General features: G+C 39.5%; 1 protein-coding gene across 8 annotated transcripts in view; it reads left to right on the top strand.

Moving 5' to 3' along the window:
- LOC118405913 (dipeptidyl aminopeptidase-like protein 6) overlaps positions 1-15082 on the top strand; it is a 239590-nt gene that overhangs the window by 130804 nt on the left and 93704 nt on the right. The window contains exon 1 of one of the 8 annotated variants that reach the window (XM_035805763.1): positions 9869-9990. The exons of 6 other annotated variants lie outside the window; for them this stretch is intronic. In XM_035805763.1, the coding sequence (XP_035661656.1) occupies positions 9955-9990 (36 nt within the window). In that variant the 5' untranslated portion in view covers positions 9869-9954. Of the gene's footprint in view, positions 1-9868; positions 9991-12887; positions 12963-15082 lie in introns of those variants that run through there. One more of the 8 variants, XM_035805761.1, reaches the window with a different exon arrangement.

Genomic DNA, 15082 nt, shown 5'->3' with positions numbered 1-15082 from the left:
TAGTTTGACAAAAAATGACATAAAAAACATCTTTCCCCCAAAGGTCATTTAAATCAACCCCCTCAGATATTCAGTACAGGTTACAACCTCGCATTGGTTTTGCTATCTCGTGCTCTGAACAAGCTATGATCACGAATTTTGAGCATTAGATAGCTCTTATGCACAGAAATAAGTGACATAAGTTTGGGCCCCCTAGCGACTAGTTTGGGGATAGCAGGGGCAATTTTGTCAAAAACTTATGAGGTGGGTAACTCAAGAAGGGAACGAGCCTTGAGACTGTACTATATATATATAGTAACTTTTCATACCAGAAAATTTGGACTAGTGACCATTGGACATCAACGATAAATTCAGTGTAAGCTACACTTTACATACTGTCGTCACTCTACATTTTAAGCTGTCTGTATCAAGTTTTTATTAAAACTACATGTGAACTTATTTTACCTGAGTATATGTCAAAGAAGTAGCCACTTTTTACGTTGTAACTGAAGGTGAATTTCATGTGAATATTTATTGATATATTATATGTCAGACCAAATGAAATAAAACTGAATACAAAAACATTCTATTCTGTTTTCTTCCACCTATATGACCATTAAAAAGAATATAAAATCTCTGGATGTACTGTGTCAGCTTACAACAAAACTGAGGGAAGACTGCGGCAAAAGTATTTCCTGTTGGTTTGTTCACGCAAATAAATCATACGAATTTTTCTTCAACCTGGGATCGTTTTATGGTAGCTTGTTTTTGTGATCTCCACCAATACCGGAAGTAGGCCTACAGTTTTACGTAACCGGTCCGTTCCAGCCAATGGTATGATCTGTTTGTAGTGAGGGGTCCGGACCACAGTTCTTATTATTGTAACCCAAACACAAACGTTTCCTGATTATTACTACACAATGCCTGCTAGGAAAGGAGGAGGGAAGCGGGGTCATGTTCTGGTAAGATACAGCCTTCATTTTTCGTTCAAACCATCAGAAATTCATGGCAGCTAGCGGCGGATACTACGGGCGACTACCTGTTGCGTGTTTACAATGCTAAGTATGCATGTGGCGTTTTTCGCTCTTAGACTAGTTCAGCGTTAGATCGCTGCGTGATTATTCTGTGTGCACAAATTATCAGCAACATTAAAGCGCTGACAATTTGTTCTGCTTTCCAACAAATTAGTAGCCGATTGAAAATGGTGCCGCCATAGATTGTAGAATAGATGGGAAATTATCGTCTAATATGACTGTGAGAATACACAGAAACAGAATCGGTACAGTGGGGGTCCTTTAGTATGAGCCACTTAGTGCTCAAGGCACGACATACAAACAGAGGGGTTGTGGATAGCATGTCTGGAATCTCTCTCTCTCTCTCTCTCTCTCTCTCTTGCTCTCTCTCTCTGTCTCTCTCTCTCTCACTGTCTCCCCCACCCTCTCTCTCTTCCTTTCTTTATCTATAATCGAACATTTGTATACGTCGATTAAGGTTAGACATACAGCTAATAAGATATGCCAAAAAACAGTTACTCAAGCAACTGGATATCGTTTTGGAAACGGTCAGACATTTCAACTAGCATCCACCAGTTTTCGTCAGTGATATTTGAGTGATCTGGAAGACACTGGTCTTGTATACCCTATCTAAGAATGAAGACAATGTTCAATAAGAAACCTGTAAGACAAATTCAGGCTGAAGACAATTTGGATTCCAATAGATTTGTATATTTTCACCCATGTGTTTGTCTATTCGGTGTCCAGTAAACCACGGTTAGGTTTTGAGTATGCCGACTAGAATTATCCTCCTCCCGTTAGAAAATCGCCGCCAGCGCAGCGCGGTTCAATTTCCTTAGGCAAGAACACCTGCGGACAGGCCTCGTCTCAGAGGTTCATTGTTGTGAGAAGTATAGTAGGGACTATACTAAAGGCCTCGTCTCAGAGGTTCATTGTTGTTGTGTCTAAGTTAGAAATAAAATCACTTCGTTGGGCACTTGTAGTTGGTGTCTAACTGGGCTGCGCTTGTTGAAAAATTGCGACATCGTTGCAAAGTTACAACAAAGTTTCCCTTCGTACGAATATCGTTGAAGAGATTCATCAGTCACGTACGTACACAGTTAATAGAATTTTCCTCAATCAGTGACTACTTTTTAAAGGTAAACACACGTAACTCCAAATTTTCGATGGCTATCAGTCCATCTTGATCACGGAGTGACCCAGTTCTCGCGAGAGTTTCGAGAACTAGGTCGAGGGTTGCGTGGATCAGCGTGGATCTTTTGTTTCCCTTGTGGTTATACTGACGCGCGATGCATTTGCGAATGACTCCAAGGTTATTGAAAATCACAGTGTTGCCGCAGAATTAAAGAGATAGATTTAGAATAGATTTACTAAATGCACCAAAAAGACATTTGGAGTGATAAATCGATGCTACAGACTGTGTAGAGCACTCGTTTAAGGTACATTCTCACTGCACTTGCGTCACGCTTGCGTCACTGCAGGGTTCGAAAGATACTCAAACGAATTTAATAGGCGAATTTTCTTGTCGTCTTCTAAGTCATACTTTGACGTATTACGCAATTTTCTAACTTTTAAAAGAATCGGAGTAAATAACAAAACAATGACGCAGTGAACGAACCCCGCAGTGACGCAAGCTTGACACAAGTGCAGTGAGAGTACTAGTGCGACTTAACAGCCAAAGTCTTGTACGACCTACAGGCATGTTCTTCAAACAAACGAGCAGTCTAATTGGTCACGGTGTATTTGAATTCTAACGAGCAGTCTAATTGGTCACGGTGTATTTGAATTCTACACAGACAAGTAACGACCATATAAGCTTGGGATCTTTATGGATCTGTGATTATTCAGGGTAGATGATTTGTAATTTTTGCGCGTTATTCGTACTTAGAATTTTCTCAAGCCAGACATGTATGAAAAGTCAAAGCATGAATATCTCACCTGTCACTTTACCTACTATCTGCATAAACATATATCATACCACCCATTTTTTCTCGTCAAACCCGGAAGAAAAAAATCCAAGTTAACCCGCTGAGTGTTAAGTATAGCTAAGGGCACAACCCGTCGTACGTGCAAATACGTGCTGTCCCAAAATGTAGGTAATCTTTGGGGATCCGTAAGTGGTAAGTACCGCCTCCGTACGAACTCGTAAGGAATCCGACGGATTTGGGAGCACGCAAACACGCCGTAGAGCTTCACGTGCAGGCATGGCTTTGTGCTGCCGTGTTGACGTACTCCCTCCCTGCTCTTGCCAGTCGTTCCCCACGTTTTCTGAGAAATACGTGGCGGACGTGGCCTCCCAAAAGTACCGACAAATTCCACGTACTGCGGGTTGTGCCCTTAGCTTAAACAAGGACGGAAGTGATGAAAAACGTCCTTTTGTATCAACGACAACAACAGTAGCCGTTCAGAGTGTATCAATTACATGATATAAATACAACTCTCTTGACAATGTCTTCCTGTAAGATATAGTTCTTTGTTTGAGAAGCAACAGATACTATCATATGTAATAGTAGTCTCTTCCCAGATCTCCATGGGATGAGTCTACTGCAGTAATTGGACATTATCAGCTTTGTTACAGTACGTACCTGAGGAGCTACTGGCGCCGGTACAGATCCAGGATAGGGAAGTGTGTTTGTTTTGTAGACACGTTTCTACAGGCAATTGTAGTTCAAGATAAGTTCATGTCTGATATTTCAAAGATACAAGTTTTTTTTCTTGTTCCTTCCTTTTCTCTCCAACATTTTCCTCCTTTTCTTTTTCTTCTTATTTTTTCATTCCTTCCTCCTACCCTCCCTCCTTCTTTCGCTTCTTTCATCCGTCCTTTTTCTCTTTTCTTCCCTTCCCACTTTCCTTCCTTCCTTCCTTCCTTCCTTCCTTCCTTCCTTCCTTCCTTCCTTCCTTCCTTCCTTCCTTCCTTCCTTCCTTCCTTCCTTCCTTCCTTCCTTCCTTCCTTCCTTCCTTCCTTCCCTCCTTCCTTCCTTCCTTCCTTCCTTCCTTCTCTCCTAACCTTCTTCCTAACCTTCTTCCTTTTTCCATCAAACCTTCCTTCCAACCTCCCTTCCTTCCTAACCTCCGTCCTTCCCACCTTCCTTTTTTTCATCAAACCTTCCTTCCAACCTTCCTTCCCTCCTAACCTCCATCCTTCCTTCCTTCCTTTTTTTCCATCAAACCTTCCTTCCTTCCGTCCTTTCCTTCTTTCCTTCCCTCCTTTCCTCCCTTCCTGCCTTCCATCTTTCTTTCCTTCCCCCTTTCTTTCTTTCCTTCCTTCCCTCCCTTCCTCTCTTCCCTCCTTTCTTCCTTCCTTCGCCCTTCCTTCGCCCCAGCACATCTGACCTGTAATTTCCCAGCGCATCCCACCAGAACTAGTCCAGATCTCCACTCTACCATTTTGTCATCATTACAAGACGTAACGGTCGGATCATGGCGCGTGACGTGAAAGGCTGACTTTGATCCTTTCCTGATGCCCACAAAATTGTTCCTTTATTGAACAGGCTTACGGAGTAGAGATGCGTCGTGCGAACACTTATAGCTACCCACAAGGTCATGTACAGAACCATAGCTTGACCTTGTCCGTAAGGGGTCAAGTTGACAAGGGTACGTCACTTGGGTCTTTTCCTATGGTTTCTGTCAACACAGAGAAAGTTTCGTTTAATTTTAGGTCGGTGTTAGGCTACAATCCCATTTGGGGTGTTGCCTGGCCGTCCGGGCTCTGAAGCCACGAATCTGTCCTGGTCCAAGAAGGGGGAGGGGGTACCTCGCTGTGCTCTCATGATTAGGTTACGGTGTCTATTTCTCGCCTTGCCCCGGGTTGATTTTAACTGCAATTTTTTAATTTGCCGGAGCCTGGCCAAAAGTAATGCTATAGCCACAGGGTTCCCCGCATTGCCATGTGGGGGGTCACGTCAGAAAGTTAAAAAAACAACACGTAAACTTGTCACAGAGGATCGAAGAGGGCATCTAGCTGCAACCGAACAGAAATACTCGTTCCATGGTGTCTGTGAGAAACTTTAAAGTTGAACTTGTCCAATTATACATGAGTTCTTCCATCTTCCGTCTCCATCCAATGATAATATGCAGATACCTGTTGTCGATCTCCATGGCAGTTAGTACGCTATAGCTAAGGGCACAACCAGCCGTACGTGCAAATACGTGCTGTCTACGTGCTAAAATGTGGGCAATCTTTCGGATCTAAGTGGTAAGTAACGCCTCCGTACAAACTCGTAGGGAATCCAATAGATTTGGGAGCACGCAGACACGCCGTAGAACGTTACGTGCAGACAAAACTTTGTGTGCCATCGGGCTGCGGATTCTCCCCTTATAGTTATACGTGCCAGTACCGGCGACGCGCCTGCCCTGTACAGTCCGAACGTTTTCAGAAATACGTGGCGGGCGCGGCCTCCCAAAAAAAAAAACGCACGGACAAATTGCACGTACGGCCGGGTTGTGCCCTTAGCTTGACTGTTGCTGGTTTCAGCCACACTTTTTAACAGATGTGATTGCTATACTCGCACGACTAGATTGCCGACACTAAGAATATACGAGACCTTGTTGCTTAGAGCCCATAATCACGCCACTACCTGTGATAACAGGAGATAAAAGTGAACATTCCGCTTGATCTACTACTGTGGGAATCTTTATTACACGGCCTTGCTGCGTGCGGAATGGAGAAGGTATAAAAGTTCTCCTGTGATAGAGGCTTTATGATGGTCTTACATGTGTGTAGGGAGATTGTACGGATTTTTTTTATTGTCAAGGGCAAACAGTTCTTTGCATTGGATGATGATGTAAAGGTCACGCATGCGGTCAAACTGAAGAAAGACCGAGATGAAGTATGTATGAAATAAATGTAGAGTGTTCTTTATACAATGATATACGCAACACTTTTACAAGTGCTCTCGATGTAGATACACGATGTAAACAGTTTACTAACTGCAACCTGTTAGTAGGTATAATGACAAACAAAGACAACGTTGTACAACAAAATCTGTGAGTTCGTATACACATGCTTTAAGAAAAGGGAATAGGCATATAAACGTTAGATATAGTGATAGCATAGCTGCAGATGTATTGTGTATACTAACTGTAATACTACATGTAATAGTACTTAGTCTTTAGTATCCCATCATGGGATTTGCTGCATTTAGCCCGCATGGACAAGAACATGCAAATAAAGATCATCATCAATATACTGTCATACTAATTCATCAGAAATGACAATGAAGTTTATTGCATATTCATGCCCCCTTGGGGCTAAATGCAGTAAGTCGCATACAAGGAGACTGATAGGTAAGCTATCATCAGTGTTCTACTTATGCCAATATTTCTACATGCTTCTTCCCTCTTCTTAAAACATGTGAAGACGAAATTACAGAGTTCTTCTATTAAATCGTACTTAGCTGATGACATTACATATTTGAAAAGAAAAGTCTTTCTTTGTTAGCTGTGCATACTCCTGTTTTGCAAGTGTGATATTAACAATTGTATGCGTATATCTTTGTACAGTGAACATTTTCTATATACCTATAGTTCTTATCACAAAACATACATAATCTATCATTCGGAGGTGTCCGGGTGTATCTACCAGCTTCAATTTGTAGAGGGTGATCGCTGATCCTAATAGTTTAGTCATGGCTCGGCGATAGCTAAAATTTGTTATATCCATGTATTTTTCTCTTTCATATGTATACTTGAAATAATCGGTATCTTAGTACCTTTAAATCTCACATTAGTGTGGCCTAAATCTCGGAATCTAGTAACGCTAATTCACCTTTATCCGCGGGGTAGCCTATATCCGTTGTCTCTAAACGGGGTATTTAGGGACATCAGGTAAAATGACGGCGTTTTCAAATTTTCAAAAACATTTTCACAATTGTACAGCTTAAAACCACCGTCTGTCGATATGATGTTCATAAGTACCTTGTTTTGAGAAACAGCGAATAAAGGTTACCTGCGGATAAAGGTGAACTAGCGTTACAACTTTATCGCATAACATTCATCTTGATTCTGTAGCGAGAATGGAGCGTTTGCAAGGCCCTGTTCGCCTTATCTAAAGAGACATATCCGCATCAATCCCCTACTGCCGCGGCAAACATGTAGAGCGATCATGTAGTGATAAGATTAGGAGTACAGTGAACATGTCGTATTTCATTTCCTGCCTGAAGCTAGCTATTATAATAGTAAAGAAGGTTTATTTGCAAATTCTTACCCGATGGCTAATTGCAACATGGGACATACGGAATACATAGTAAACATACATAAAATAAAAGACTTTGGTATAGATCACAATGGTGACAAGGGAAACAAGTGACTATTCTAGCAATAATATGGACTGCTAAGAGCTACGATTACGATCTATATTTGGGGTTTGACTTCTTTTCTGGAAGCAGTGGAAGGCGAAGTGTCCCACTTTTTCTATGATGAGTCAGGGTTATGTGACGTTGACAGGGTTATAGTTATTTTGTTTTCGTTAGTAAACGTTTGGAAATTTGTGGGTTTTGCAGGCCTCTTAAAAAAAACTATTTTCTTTCCTAATCATTAGAGAGGCAGTTAGAAATAAAATATATTTCGTCTTCCATCAGTTTCGCAATACAATAGTTTCAGGTTCTTTTGCCCACAGGTAGCTTTTTGTATCGCTCTTTCTCAATTGCAAGGGGGTGGGCGCTAATTCTAAGTTTTCACATTGCCGATCTTACCTCAAATTTATCTAGTAACGTTGAATAGTTTTCCATTAAGTATCCCTTCTTTAGTAAAGCTATACTGAACTTTAGGCCTCTGAGCAGTCAACGGAGATTTTTATTCCCCTGTGTCTAGATGTTGCTGTTCTTTTGTATCCGTAGATACCGTAGAAGAAAGTTAATTGCACATCGGATTACCGCACACTTCTCTTTATTGTGCGGAATTCCAAAATCTCAAACCGGTGCGGTCCAGGTGAATAACTTCGCATTGTTGCACAACCTGGATACAGTAGAAGCCCGTTAATTGCACATCGGATTAACGCACACTTCTGTTTATTGCACGGGATTCCAAATCCCAAAGATTGTGACTTCTACTATTGGTTAGATTAGAAACCAGCCGACCAATCACAGCCCTTCATTTAATTAGTAAAAATGACGTCGCATGAAGTCAGCCAATTTAGCTGGGTGTTAGACCTTCCTGGGCAAAGGATCATGGGATAATTAGTGGTCTTACAAAAATCAGACGCAGACATCATTGGTCCAAGAACTGAGCATTTCTCAAGTTCCTAAAACACTAGCCGTACTGCCGAGACATGGAACAAGAAAAGCGTCAAGATCTTAAGATGGTAAGCTTCTTTCTTGGACTTTGCGAGGGAGTCTTTGGAGTAATTTTTACATAGTTTAGATAGTTAAGTAGTATGATGATAGGGGTGTTTTGACAATGAATGAATGAATGAAGACCTTTATTGTACATAAATACTCACTGGGTTCAATACAGGTCGCAACAAAAGATACATGAAATATATACAATGAATCTACAATACACAAAAATTGTATTCTACTACGTGAATTCGACTTCTTCTCGTTTCTTTGTGATATTAAAAAATGCAGACCATGTTTACTTGTTATGCGTGTTGGCAATGATTGAACAAAGTACTAAACACGCAAAGTATGGTATACCACACAATAGATTCTTCATTTTGGTTCTTTCACATCCTCTTCTTTGACTTGAGAATTTGTATTACACTACATTAGCACTCGTTTTTTGATATTTTATTTTGCAGTCTACGTATACGGCATATATTTCATTATTTCTTAGCTTTCTTTGCGCCATATACACTATGGTCAAAAGCCTTCTTTTTGGTAACCAACATAGACTAACAAATCATGGTTACATTACGGAGCCTAAACTGGCTAAACAAACACAGCATCGCAAAATTTTGCAAACGGTTGTTTATCATAATACTGGTTACAAATAACGTCGGGGTATTTTCTACCGGTCTGCTTTGTACAGCCTTTTGATCTCAAATAATGTTACGTATTAAAGTTACTAGTACTGGATATCCCACTCTTTGGAGCGTTTTAATAGTAACGCTGGTTCACCTTTATCCGAGGGTAACCTATATTCGTTGTTTGTGAGAAAACAAGCGTATTTAGGGATATGAAGTCGACGGTAGGTGGTTTCAAATCGGAACATTTTGAAAATATTGCAAATTGGAAATCACTGTCTGCAGACTTAATACCCCTAAATGAGGTGTTTTTAAAGACAACGGATAAATGTCACCCACGGATAAAGGTGAACTAGCGTTACCTATCTTTCCAGGCTAGCGGATAGAGCCCTTTGTGTCACAGTCACCACCTAAGTTCTAAAGCAAACTGCTACCATCTAAGATTTGAATATAAACTTTATGTGGCCCCAAACTAAACTTGAGAAATGTGTCTATCTGGTCTACAATGTAACTAAACTACCCGTGACGGTGTACTACCAAAATCATCGTTTGAAGGCTTTGCAAGCGAAATCAAAGAAAGAGATAAGTACTGGTATTTAAGTTAGCTGATTGTGTGTTTGTCTGCTAGCCAAGAAAGTTTGACTTAACGAAATAGGAAGCCCGATAAAAATGCCCATTGGAAGATCTCAAAAACGGCCTTAACCTAACCTCTGCTTGGAGAAGAACCATGTGGCCTTGGCGCCAAATTTTGAAAATAGAAGTCAAAGGTCGTTAGGCAAATCCACCACAATCCACAAAAGTTTCGCAAAAAGCATCTAATTGCAAGGTATCAAGCTACTTCCCAACTTAAAGAACACATTTTGACATGTTCGGTTGTAATAAGGATATCGCTGAGTTTGCTTTTGATTGTTTGAAGTTTGTCAATTTATTCAGTTGTATATTTTGTACATTAAGTAGCACCCCTACTTTCATAACAATGGTATAATGGAATAACCTAAATCCAAGATGGACTGAGTGATGATACAAAAGACGAGACCTTGAAGCAAGACTTCTCCTAAGATGGCAAATCAGCAGTTGTTGGGTGATGTTGAACCGGTACGTAAAAGACAACCTTCATTTGTAGCTGGTACTTACAATGATAATATTGGACTGGATGCAACTTTTTCCAATTCGTCTATAAAAGAGGAACTCAATGGTTACAGAATGCGACGTCTTGTCATCGTGTCAAAAATATTTGTTTATATGTTTTTCTAGCAGCTATATAACGTTACTAACTACAACTAGCAAGTTCGCTGAAGAGAGGAAAGTCAGGACTAGTTGAAGGAGTTATTGTCAAGTTTGTATCTAACATGACAAAATCAAAATTATTTTCAAAACATTCACCTGTTTAAAAGTTGGCGGAACACATTTTCCAAGCGTTGTTACATTTTGATAAGATATTGCAGTCCTGTCTAGATTGTAGCAGATTTGATTAACAAACAAGCAATATTGATAATATGATTTTGTTTAGAAATTGTGTGTCCCTTTGCATTGAAGTAAACATCAAGGATGATCCCATGTGAATGTTTCGGAAGGGGTTGACAGCTCTTGTAATTTTTTCTCTTTCTTTATTCTAATCGCTGTTTTGCCTAATTTTATTATGTGTACTTTCACCCCTTTTCAACTACAAGTTTGATAGCCCTCCTTTGAACATTTATGATAAAAATTAAACTTGTAGGGAAATGTTTTCTTCTTGTCTCCCCCTGAATATTTGAAATGGAATAGCCCAAGGCCAAATTTGATTGATATGAAGTCCAAAGCTTTCTTTCAGTCCAGATTTCGCTGAGACAAGCCAGACAGAGTGAAAGCAGTCAGCTTGAAATATTCATAAGGCCATGTCATGCATGTAGCTTTCATGTACACAGATTATATTTATATCAATCATATATAGACATAATCTCTATGGGCACATATACTTTTGCAATGCAAAATAGATCTAAGAATAAGATAGTATTATTGAATTGATAATTAATAAAAAACAGTTGAGGAACTAATTCTTTTTCAGTTATCAGTAACAAAATATTCAATATTTAGATTTTGATTTTGTGTTTGATTATCTGTAAGATATTGTGTTTTTTTTGTTTCTTGACATCAAAATTTTATAGGTTTCTAAAGGGTTGATATTTTAAGATTTGTACAGTAACTGTAATTGCAGAAGTTGCAATTCAGCATAATTAAGCAAGGTGGCATCACAAAGCATTAAAAGGCATTTAATAGCATTTACCTTTGCCGAGAAGGGTAATCTTAGTTCCATCTGTGCTGGTTTGTACGTTTGTTGCTGAGACTGTAAGCAGACAGCATAAACAGAGAAATCACTGAATATTTATGATATTTGTTAATTTGCTTAATCTACAAATGAAGGACACTATATAAGGTTTGATTGAAGTGTGATCTGTGTCTTTTCTATTGTACTGCTGTTCTTCGTATCGAATCAAGTACAACAGATTTTAAGAGACTCAATGCTACAGACAGATTTGATTATATATTCAGATGTAATAAATCCCACAATACTAAAATAGGTAAATATATAAAAGACTGCTTTGTCATAAGAAAAAAAATGCCGAAACTCATAATTAGCCCCACTCGATTGTAGTACAATATCAATGATTTAGACTAGCTCTTATTGTTCTAGAAATTAGGATGTCAAATTTCATTCTATATTCATGATCTGCATATGTACTATGTTTAATACTTGTTTTTGTAATTAGGATGATAAGTTTTTTTCTTTTTTCTTTCTTTTTTTTTTGCCATACATTGTACTGTGTACGATCGTTGCGCAATAAAGTTCTTCATCTATCAGAGCTGTTCTGGACAATCAGTATCAGGGTTTGGTTACCGGTACAGAAAATTCAGGTATAGGTCCGGTTCAGGTCCAGAGGATCAGGTCCAGGTCTGGACATATGGACATGGACCTAAAAATCTTTGAAAAATTGTGAATGGGCAATACATGTAGCTCTTGTACTTTTCTTGCATTGTTACATCCTTCTTTACTGGAAAATAAAAGAATCGGCTGGATTTCCTTGCTCACTCACTTGCTGGTTTAGAATCCATTGTTCCCTGTCTCACACGGGTTGGACATTGCTGCAAGTATAAATGCCTTGAAATAATGCATTGCCATTTAGATTTTGGGCCAGCAAAAAGTTTGTTTCGAGTCAGTTGATATTTTGTCTTATACATGTACAGTAGGTCAAGTGAAGTCTTTAAACCTTGTCCACAATTCTGCACTATGTCGTAAACTGATTGGAGTAACTTTTAACATTCAGTAGACTGGCTGCTGAAAAAAACCCGGAACATTTGGGTATATGTGAAATACGGTGTAGACTTAATAATATGCCAGAAGAGTTAGTTGGACATAGAAGCACAATTTGCATCTTACATAATATAGAGTATACTCAATCTGTCATTACCTTTGCCAAGCTGGTGTGGTGTGTATGTGTGTACATGTCTATGTGTTAGTTCAGCATACAGCATAACTCCATATACCAAACTGATATTTAGTATAATTAAAAATTGTAGGCTGCAAAATGATTAAATTTATGGCCCCTGACAACCTTCTAAGGTACTGCAGAAGAACCTCTGGTTTGCATTATATCTTTCTATAGAATTGAATGGTGAAAAAAAAAAAATTGGTACGGTCACTCTTTCACGATCCATGCCATTTCTTCATGATTGAGTTGCAGAAACAAAACAAGACGGAACACAGGCAGCTTTGTAGTGCTACATCAATGGCTTTTGTCATATTGTCCTCTTTTCAATCATGCTTAGCAAGTATGAGAGGTATCTCTTTGTTTGACGAATAAAGGAATTGTCACTGCGGAAAGATCACTTAAGCACCACGGCTCTAATAACATAAATGTCGCAGGTCACTGCCTTTATTTCCAAACAAATTCCAAATGCTTTCTACCGGTAATGATAACAGTGTACAGTAGGGTAGGTGCGGCAGCGAAATCCGTTTGAAAGTCGGCAGAATGTACGCAATCGCACGCCGTAGAACGATAGCAAGTCTTCATCCAGTCTATGAAGATAAGGTAAGGTTATCCATGATATGCATATAAATATGTTTGCGCTAAAAACTAATTCATAAGTAGAATAATGTATCTTGTTTGACGCCAGCTTTCATTTAATAACTGTAGCACTTAATGTATTTTTAAAAAACCTGACTTACTTATTAAGAAGACGCTAAGACATAATATGTGCTCACACCTGCTTCTGTCAATGACAGAGTTTAAAAAATGACCGTAGGAAAAAAAGGATGCCATATTTTAACCTTCCAAATCCAAAGGTTAGTATTATTTGTTATTCTCGGAGACGTTATTATTAATATCAATTCCATACTTGATAGAGATAAATGAAAGTTTGGCCACAGAACATTTTATGGTAGAATGAATACGTACAAAGTAGAGTGTGTAGGGATACATTTTATTGAGCCATTAAAGTACTGAAAGCGCGGTTTCTTAAATGAATTCTTGTCATGCACATACAATTGAAAAATAATGTCCTTAACATTGTTTACAGATGGACTTAGAAATACCACATGTCTATAGTATGATGAAATATGGCACATAAAATGTTAACAAGTGTCATTAAGATACAATAAATTTCAATGCTAATTGGGAAAACAAAATGAAGATGAATAAAAAAGACCTGCATATGTCTCAGGGAAAGTATAAGACATTGTGTTGATGATCAGTTGTAAGAGCGCTGAAGTGAAGGCCATACAATGTACGCTTCGGGTAATGTTCGTAGGCCTACCAGTTTGGATGAGGAGGTAGGAATTGATGTTACGTAAACTATTGTTACCTTTGTCAGAATGGCTAAGGTTATGTTTTAGGCTTGTGCGTCTGTTTGTTCTTCCGTCCGTAAATAGTTTGACTCGATAAGTCTTCAATGGATCCTAATGATATTTGGTAGGTGGGTAGGGGTTGGGAAAACGAAGGTCAAGTTCGATAATGGGCCCCTTAGCGGCTTGCTAAGGTTTTGCAGCAGAACCTCAATGTTTGATATCACGTGTTTTGGACATGCTGTGGTCATTTTTGAGTGGTAGATAGCCCTCGGGGTAGAGAGTAAGTGCTGTGAGTTTGGGCCCCCTAGCGCCTTTTTTGAACTGCAGGCACCGGTTTCCTACCAGGTAAACCTACACATGGATTTAATTTATCTGCTCACACAACAAAGGGCCACTACGCTTTTCGATAAGTGTGGCCCGTTCTTTTACCTGCGTCTCTCCTCAAACACGGGACCTCTATCTAACGTCCTCCAGACCAGGTTCTTTAAAAAGTCAACTACCACAAGACTACCATATGCTGTAAACTAGAATTTAGCTCAGACAGATAACAATTATCCCCGTCATTGTACATGACAGTGTTTTAGGTTTTAAAGCCATTCGTTTGCATTTAGTTTATAATGTAGTCATTCTTCTTTGCTTAAGATATGATCTCATTGATAAGGAATAAGATTTTCCAGTGCTGTGTTTCTTTTAAAGAGAGTAGAGTCAAGACTTAGTGCTGTATTTCAAAATCTACTACAATCATAATGTTACAGTAACGCTTTGTGTAGTAAAAGTGGTAGCCCCAGGGTGCCATCTGAATTACTGCTGAGGTCTTTTGTACTCCAAATCTGATGGCAGCAAGGCTGTAAATGCATTTAAGTTTGCGGGGATTAAGTCCACGGTAGCAGGAAAAAGAACTTTTCGTGGTGACTATAAGTTCGTAGCACTGTAGTCCGTTAATGCCTTGGAAAAATGTTTGCAGTGGTTTTAAGTTCGCGGTAAAGCAGCCACAGCAAAAACCGTGAACATAAACCACCTCGAACATTTCTGCATTTATAGTATGTGATGCAGCACATTGTATCGGTCACATTGTTATATTGTGCAAATACCTTAGACCTTCTACAGCAACAGCTTCTTTCCTTAGACTTTAGACTGGCAAACTACATGTACACAGTCAAACCTGTACAGTCAAACCTGTATTAGCGGCCACCTTTGCATAACGGCCACCTGCCCATAGTGGCCACTTTTTGTCGGTCCCTTGGATTCGTAATGATTAAGGAATAGGCTTAGCGGCCACCTGTCCAACGCGGCCACGGCCACACGATTTCCGGTCCCGCAGGTACAAAAACACTGCCGATTACGGCCACGCGGACCGCTGATCTA

This window comes from Branchiostoma floridae, chromosome 18 (assembly GCF_000003815.2).
Source record: "Branchiostoma floridae strain S238N-H82 chromosome 18, Bfl_VNyyK, whole genome shotgun sequence".
In the NCBI taxonomy this organism is placed as follows: Eukaryota; Metazoa; Chordata; class Leptocardii; order Amphioxiformes; family Branchiostomatidae; genus Branchiostoma; species Branchiostoma floridae.
This window is presented reverse-complemented; position numbering and strand designations above follow the sequence as displayed.